Raw genomic sequence first — 8,775 nt, 5'->3', positions numbered from 1 at the left:
CAAGAAAAGTTGCAGGGGGAAATGTAGACATACATATAGCACTGTGCCAGTTTTGGGCACAATAATAATATGAATTTAAAGGGAAGATACGACTCCTTCTGGTCATTTAATACCGTCACACACTGCATGAATACCCATATGTAAAAACCCAAAATAGATCACTTGTATGATCAGTGCCACATTGTAACAGTAAGAGGCTTTTTGTTTCAGCCACTTTAGTCAAATGTGCTTGTTTAAAAATGCAACTTAATATGGTCTTTTCTACATGTCTGTTTTCAGGAAGTACCCAGCATTCCACTTGTTGCACAATAATGTAGTTGCCTTATATTGAGCAGTTATATTGTTGGTATTGAGAAGTTCAACAGAGCTTTTTCCAGTGAAAGACGCATGAACGGCGTGAGTATCTGTGGAAAGCATAAGTTGGCTTGTGTATCATGGCAGTGTAGACTGATGCAGAGTTTGTTACTTTGCATCAGCATATTTGGATATCTTTAGCACCATCATATTAGATGTCTAACCACGTTTGCCATCTTTTCTTCTTGTGGCTGTTTTTGATGGCTCGCATGGCGCTGAACTATTTCCAAATAGCCACTTCTAAATCATATGTGGCCAAAACTGTTCAAATGCATTGCATCCGGAAAGTATTCACAGCGCTTCACTTTTTCCACATTTTGTTGTTACAGCCTTATTCCAAAATGGATTAAATTCATTTTTTTCCTCAAAATTCTACACACAATACCCCACAATGATAATGTGAAAAAAGTTATTTTGAAATTTTTGCAAATCTATTAAAAATTTAAAAAAAAAAACGAACAAGTCACATGTACATAAGTATTCACAGCCTTTGCCATGACACTCAAAATTGAGCTCAGGTGCATCCTGTTTCCACTGATCATCCTTGAGATGTTTCTACAACTTGATTGGAGTCCACAAGCTCTGTTGTACTTCCCAATACCAACAATATAACTGCTCAAATATAAGGCAACTACATTATTGTGCAACAAGTTGATTGGACATGATTTGGAAAGGCACACATCGTCTATATAAGGTCCCACAGTTGACAGTGCATGTCAGAGCACAAACCAAGCCATGAAGTCCAAGGAATTGTCTATAGACCTCCGAGACAGGATTGTATGGAGGCACAGATCTGGGGAAGGTTAGAGAAAAATTTCTGCAGCATTGAAGGTCCCAATGAGCACAGTGGCCTCCATCATCTGTAAATGGAAGAAGTTTGGAACCACCAGGACTCTTCCTAGAGTCGGCCGCCCGGCCAAACTGAGCGAACGGGGGAGAAGGGCCTTAGTCAGGGAGGTGACCAAAGAACCCGATGGTCACTCTGACAGAGCTCCAACGTTGCTCTGTGAAGAGAGGAAAACCTTCCAGAAGGACAACCATCTCTGCAGCACTCCACCAAGCAGGCCTGTATGGTAGAGTGGCCAGACGGAAGACACTCCTCAGTAAAAGGCACATGACAGCCTACCTGGAGTTTACCAAAAGGCACCTGAAGGACTCTCAGACCATGAGAAACTAAATTCTCTGGTCTGATGAAACAAAGATTGAACTCTTTGGCCTGAATGCCAAGTGTCATGTCTGGAGGAAACCAGGCAGCGCTCATCACCTGGCTAATACCATCTCTACGGTGAAGCATGGTGGTGGCAGCATCATGCTGTGGGGATGTTTTTCAGCAGCAGGAACTGGGAGACTAGTCAGGATGGAGGGAAAGATGAATGCAGCAATGTACAGAGACATCCTTGATGAAAACCTCTGGACCTCAGACTGGGGCGAAGGTTAATCTTCCAACAGGACAACGACCCGAAGCACACAGCCAAGATAACAAAGGAATGGCCAACTCTGTGAATGTCTTTGAGAGGCCCAGCCAGAGCCCAGACTTGAACCTGATTGAACATCTCTGGAGAGATCTGAAAATGGCTGTGCACCAACACTCCCCATCCAACCTGATGGAGCTTGAGAGGTCCTGCAAAAAAGAATGGGAGAAACTGCCCAAAAATAGGTGCCAAGCTTGTAGCATCATACTCAAAAAGACTTGAGGCTGTAATTTCTGCCAAAGGTGCTTCAACAAAGTATTGAGCAAAGGCTGTGAATACTTATGTGCGTGTTATATATTCATTAGAGTTGCAAACATTCTAAACAAAAACTTTTTTCACTTTGTCATTATGGGGTATTGTGTGTAGAATTTTGAGGATTTTTTTTTATTTTTTATTTAATCCATTTTGGAATAAGGCTGTAATATAACAAACTGTGTAAAAAGTGAAGCGCTGTGAATACTTTCCGGATTCACTATAGGTCACCACGATATCAACACAAGCACAACCCCATTTCAAGAAATAGTGGGAAGCTGTGTAAAATATAAATGAAAACAGTATGTGGTTATTTGCTAATCATCTAAACCCATATTTACTAAAAAAAATAGAACAAAAACAACATATTAAATGTTGACCTTTTATTGTTATTTGGAAAATGTATGCTCATTTTGAATCTTTTTTATTTATGGTATTTTCTTTTCATGATACAATTACCTACATTTGTGTATGCAGCAATGAACTTTGTTCACAGATGGTTTTCGGAAGTGTTTCTGAGCCCACGCAACGATTTTCTCTACAGAATTGTGTCTATGTTTATTGCAGTGCTACCTGAGGGACTGAAGATCTTGGCCACCCGTTATTGGTTGAACATTATTCTTAGATTTTTGTACTATTTGCCACCGCAGTCTTTCAGAGTGGTGAACCAGCTCCCCATCTTCACTGATGCGTCACGCAGCGTACAAACTATTTTGGAAACGAGGTTGCAAAAAGAAACCACTTTTAAATATTGTCATGTTCACTCTTTCGTAGAATTAGCACAGTTTACTTTTTCAGTGTTTTTTTCAGTGTTTCCTCGGGACTTTCTGTCAGAAAGAAGTAAGAGATTCCTGTGGCCAATCTTCTCCTGTTTGATGGTTGAGTCTAAACTCTACGAAACACTTTGTTAAATCAAGACAAGTCAAAAAGCTTGTTTGTTTTTTTAAATGAGAAAGTAGCTGTCCAATTTACTCAAATTTCCATCTGCCAAAGAGTGAAACATTTAAATTGTCCATCTAAAGCCAAACTTGAATTTGTACTTTTTACTTTGGAGGAAATCCTATCTTCATTGCTGCTTATTGTTTGACCTTTATGGTGATCTGTTTTTGATGAATGCATCTTCCCAACAGTGAAAGATATTGTTTTTTGTTTATATCATTGTGCCTCACATTTTATTAGTGGATGTGGTTATTTTGTAACTCTTGTATAACAGTAATTCTCATGATGTTTTTCTCACCCGGTCCTGAAACCATTGTTGTGTGAACAAAAGTATACACTCATAACAGCCAGACAAGCTGATAATCATTTCACAGACAAGCCATTCAAAACGTAAACACCAGCTTTGGTGCTTTTGGTCTGAATCAACACTTGTATTGAACACAACGCTGATAAACACGATTCATCCGTAAGGAAACTGCTATTCACACTGTTCAAATAAAAGAATAGAAGAAAAATAGTTATGCTCCATTAGACAAATGATTATGAACGATATCTTTTTATTAAGGTTACTGTCATTGCTGGAATGATACTATTCAAATCATCCCACGCTGATTAAGCAAATGACTGATGAACTGTCTTGGAGTAGTTTCAGTGCAAAGTCCTGAGTCAAGTCAGGAATCAGCTGAGTCAGGGCGTTACACGCACTTTTGCTGTCAGTGATGCACACGTACGCACATTCAAATGCTACTACACGATGCACGACCCATTTTTTTTTTTTTTTTTTTTTTTGTGATTTCAATGCAGTTGAGTTGCTTAAATTATCCTGTGTGTTAGTTCTGTTCTTCATATCTGTCTGTGTGTGACTAAGTGAGATTGATTTTGCAGGCTTGTGTGAGTGTGCGTATGCCATGAGGGTGAGGCTGGCTGGTTAACAGTTACGGTAAGTTAAGATACAGCAGGGTTGCTGCTGGTAAGTGATGTATATGGGTTTGAGGTTAGTGCAACAGCCTGTTGAATTTACACTGTTTCCCCACACACACTGCAGGGCTGCAGCATGTAACGTACTCAGTCCTCTATGTTTACCCATAAAGGCACATGATAGCAGCTATCTCATCATGTGAAAGAAAGGGTAAAGGCAAATTAGTTACCAACAAGTTATTTATTCACATTTAAAGATACAAAACCAGTCATAATAAATACAAAAATATGACATATTATATTAGAAAAAATAAATATCACAGCTTCATAGGTGATAGTTTTGATACCTTCATATGTAGGACACAATATGGTCTTCAACAATAACTTGTCCTCAGGACAAAAAAGTAAACCCTTGTCTCAGTACAACAAAATAATAATAATGGATGGAGTGAATATCAGACAATCTTTTTTTTTTTTTTGCAGAGATGAACAAGTTCATATTTCGATGATTGTCTTCAAGTCCTCAAACACGGCTCACTGGGTTTCTCTGGCGTTTAGAAGCCAGATATGTCTCAATGTAGTTAAACAGCAGATCCAGCTCTCCCATGGCCTTATAAAGACCTTTACTCTCCATCTGCAGACAAACACATGGTGCACTCGTTTAATCATCTGTCCAAGTACAAGCATGCACAAAAACATTTGACAAATAGAATAACATGTATTTTTTTGTATTATTAATTATGTTACATTGTTGCTCACCTGTATGTAAGTAGAGTTTAGGTTTTGGATGTCAAACGGTTTCTGGCAGGAGAAGTATTTTTTCTGTAAAAAGAGCAGTAGAAAGAGGAGGTTAACACGGGGTTTCTGTGGCTTTTGTTTCACTCCTCTCCTGAATTCATCCTCCCAGACAGCTTCTTCCACAACCGAGTCAGTACAGTGCTTCTTTTTAACAGGCATAAGGCCTTTAATCGAAAGAGAAGAAGGGTTTCTTCTTAAATCAGAAACTGCATGAAGACAGGGGACTCCTTCTCTTCCCTTTTTTTTTTGTTTTGTTGCAAGAACTGGTTGATGCAGTTATGCTGCACTTCAGGAATCATTGACTAATGCAGTATCATGACCTGAGCAGCCACTGATCTCTTCCTCTTTCTGTCCAGGCAAAAAGTTGGCTGATGTCAAAAAGAGATGGAAATATTTGGACAGTTTTTATAGTATTTCGAACCCAGACGGTGGTTTCCCTGGTTTGATTGTGACAATATTGACTCACAAATAATTACATAAAGATTTAACATTTTATTTTATTTGAATCTTATGACCCTAAAATCGCCCTGGCGGCCAAATGTAACCTTTCACCTCATGATTACTTTTTAGTTTTTAAACTATACTCAGTGCCACTGTGTTACAAGCCTACACGAGCATTATACTATGAGACATTTTTAATTGCGGTTCTTTCTTAGTAGTCTGTCAAACCATATCTGTGTGATGTTTTGCAGCTGATGCGCCATCTGATCTCACAGCAGCGCGCCGTCGATCCATATTTACATCTTTAGTTTCCATGCAAGATTAGCACGTGCCACAGGTACTCACACATTTGGTGACATCACTCTTGAGCTCGTCGAAAATCTGTTTTATAGACTCCATGTGAGGTTGTAAGTTCCTGGTGTGCGCGGTCACTCCGGCCAGGGCTGTCGGCAGCACCGTGGTCAGATAAAAGTCCAAGATGCTGTCCATGGTGTGGCAGGCAAACGGGCTCTGAGGTGGGGGAGCAGAAGCACAACTTTGTTTTTAGACGGCGTTTGATTCTTAACCGGTGTGCATAATGCGCGACTTGTTGGTACGATCCCCGTGCTTTCTAATTCAATTTAAGAAGCGCTGCATATATATTTGTTTGAATCGGAGAAACTTACCCTGAAAGAGTCCTCGACGCTCTGATCTAGCAGCGCCATGTCCAAGTCGTCATTCGCTTCCTGCAGAAACCAGAAAAACAAAACGTGTTCAGTGAGACGGCGGCTGCACCCGCCGACGCAGCAGACGGTGGTGAGAAGATAGCATCACTTGGAGACTCTCCCTACATACTGTAGCTGCAAGGGCCAAATGATGCTGCTTGAACTTTAAGTCAGAGCACTTGCAGAGAAAAAGCATCTACTCACATAGAAGTCTCTGATCTGTAAATAGTCCTCTCTGAGCTTCTTGAGCCGGACAGGGAAGCTCTCCACGAAACGGCAACACCTGTTGTTGCACATCGGACTGGAGCAGGCAGTGGTGAGGAGAGATGCCAGAACCAAGGCGGACAGGAGGAGAGACTGAGGAGTCATGCTGCTGCTGGACAGTAGAGTAGAGTAGAGTAGAGCAGGCCCTGAGGAGTGGAGATGCTGCTGGCTCACTGGACGCACAGTCGACGAGGTTCTCCGACTTCTGAGAGGAGAAATATTCTCTATAGGATATTTCTGGAGAGCTCAGAAGAGACATAGTAGGGCTTGTTACGCATCTTAATTTATAGGCAAAATTGAGGGCGGAGACTTGACTGGAAGAGAGAACATGCTTAAGACATGCTGTGGAAATTCTTTTCTTTCTCTTGAATCATGTAGCGGATACTTTTGGTCTACTCATCTAATGACAGGCTAGATGTCAAGACTTTCAAGGGAAAAAAACACCTGACTTAGGAAATTTGATATGACCTAATTTTCTGTTATCAATATTTCATTCCATATTTTATGTTTTAATATTTATTATAATGCTATTCCATAACACAGATAATGATAACAACAAAAACAGCAATTTAATATTATGATTATTATTATGAAAAAATGTCCCCTCGGAGATTAATAAAGTATATACCTACCTACCTACCTACCTGATTACTGCTATTAGTTATTTTAATCACTGTTACTAAGGTGGTATTAATGACTACACATATCATTCCTACTCAGTCTTTAACTTGCACAGATATGTAACTTAGAACTGATGATTAAAAGAAAAAAGTAAGTGTAATGCCATTAAATTCAGTAATTTACATTCTATTATTCAATGCATTATTCACAGTAGCAAAGGAAACCATGCCACTGAGATGGAAATGGCATTAAGTTGTGGTTTGTGATGACGCTGTGGAGTCTCTCAGACATGCGTAATATTACTGACGAGCAAAAATGGGTAACACAGTCCAATCTTTTTGCTATGAGTCGTTCAGCGGTGTCGGGGTGTATTTTCTTAAGATTCCATTATTCTTCCTCTGCAGGTTGTTGAGATGTACATATCTGCACGAACACAAAACAGGGTTTGTAAAAGGAATAGAGAAGTGGTTTGGTACTCTCTGGTGGCAGCGTGAGGGGTATTTTCCATGCAGTACTTTTTTCTTGTATGGAATGTCCAATCACTTGTCGTATGTCTGACTTTTCGCCTCAGACTTTGGCCCATTTATGTTAGGCAACATTGGTATTTTATTGAAAATCATTCCTCAGCTTCACATTCCCTGACTGAACAAACTCCTGGATCATTTCTGAAGGTCATGTACCTGAGGAAGCGTGTGTCATACTGAAGGAAACGCTGTGTTTTTTCACTTAATTAATAAACAGAAAGGCCCCACAGTGAGTACACCCCAGCGTGGACAAGTGTGCAAAAAGAGACTGCACCTATTTGAAAAACACATCAAACAAACAAAATATGCAACACTTTTGAAATAAAATGGCATATTCAATTCGAAAATGTGAAACAGTCTCTCGATGGTGTTTATTGTCGCTGATGGTAGCCTTGAACGACAACCTTTCACATTAAAACAGCTACCTGTTGGTTAACCTGCCAGAGGAACATTAGTTACGTACTTTTAGTTAACTACGAGGTAACTAACTGATCAGCAACTCGTGAGTCGCACGTTAATAACAAAATTAGGACGTCACGTTTTTGAAGCTCGGTTGTGATTTTTCTGAACGTCGCCATCTGGGCAGTGCCTGACTCAGTCAGACTCCCGGTTCATCCAAAAATTTGGTGGTGCGTGGGTGAAACTAAAGCGGACCCATTGAGGCCGAAATTGAATGGCAGTTCACCAACTTGTGACCCCGCCCCTAATCATGCATTCATTTAAGCCTTTATACAAATTAAACGGGTGAGTTAATTTAATATTCGCCCCTGTAAAGTTGTCATGAACGGGGCAATTAGCTATCGCAACCAAAACTGTGCTACCGTGCTTGTTTCTGCTGTAAAGTTATTCATTTTAATACGGTTGGTCTACAGGGATTGACTTGCTTTCGGAAGCCAGCTTCAAGTGGCCGTTTGAGGAACTGCAGTTTTGAGCACCTCTGTGTTGGCTTTACTTTTCAGCCCTGCAGTTTGCTGGTTTGTTTTTTTTTTAGTGCAGGGGAATCAAGATAAAGTGGAGCTGCAAAATTTCAATTACAAAACGAATTAAGTCACTAATAAAGCCACATCGAACTCAAATTTACTGATTGGTGTTAGCTTATAGTTTGAACAGTGTTATGTGGTTACTTTCAAATTGTGTTCCTGCATCACAGACAGTACAGTTTCCAGTTTGTTACAAATATAAATACATAATCAGGTTAATTATGACAGCTGTCATGGACAACAAAATTGTGTACACACTGAAGGCAAAGAGTAATGTTGACAGTTTAGGATCATGAGAAGAAAAAAGTCAAAAAGATTAAATTACCTCCCACAGAATTTTTTAAACTCTAAAATCCAATGATTCAGAGAAGGCTTGGGAGAAGGTGATGTAGTCAGAGGAGACCAAAATCCAGCTCTTTGGCATCAACTGGACTCGCCGTGTTTGGAGGAAGAGAAATGCTGACTATAACCCCAAGAACACCGTCCCCACCGTCCAGCATGGAGGTGG

General features: G+C 40.1%; 1 protein-coding gene across 1 annotated transcript; it reads right to left on the bottom strand.

Moving 5' to 3' along the window:
* Nucleotides 1-4,253: 4,253 nt before the first annotated feature.
* On the bottom strand, nt 4,254-6,539 carry il10 (interleukin 10). Its single transcript, XM_069151317.1, has 5 exons — nt 6,083-6,539; nt 5,840-5,899; nt 5,520-5,684; nt 4,695-4,757; nt 4,254-4,569 (listed from the first exon to the last, which is right to left on the bottom strand). The coding sequence occupies exons 1-5, from the start codon at nt 6,245-6,247 to the stop codon at nt 4,459-4,461; spliced, it is 564 nt and encodes a 187-aa protein (XP_069007418.1). The 5' UTR covers nt 6,248-6,539; the 3' UTR covers nt 4,254-4,458.
* Nucleotides 6,540-8,775: the final 2,236 nt, after the last annotated feature.

This window comes from Embiotoca jacksoni, unplaced genomic scaffold, assembly GCF_022577435.1.
Source record: "Embiotoca jacksoni isolate LCO1_2020_lvr unplaced genomic scaffold, fEmbJac1.0.p SCAF_1, whole genome shotgun sequence".
Classification (NCBI taxonomy): Eukaryota; Metazoa; Chordata; class Actinopteri; family Embiotocidae; genus Embiotoca; species Embiotoca jacksoni.
Note: the sequence above shows the minus strand (reverse complement) of the source record. Positions and strands in the feature narration are given on the sequence as shown.

Coding starts and splice junctions, on each gene's coding strand:
- il10 (XM_069151317.1), bottom strand. CDS start 6,247: ATGACTCCTCAGTCTCTCCTCCTGTCCGCCTTGGTTCTGGCATCTCTC. Junction 4,758..5,519: donor AGAGTGATGTCACCAAATGT/GTGAGTACCTGT, acceptor CTCTTTTTACAG/AAAAAATACTTCTCCTGCCA. Junction 4,570..4,694: donor TAAACTCTACTTACATACAG/GTGAGCAACAAT, acceptor GTTTGTCTGCAG/ATGGAGAGTAAAGGTCTTTA.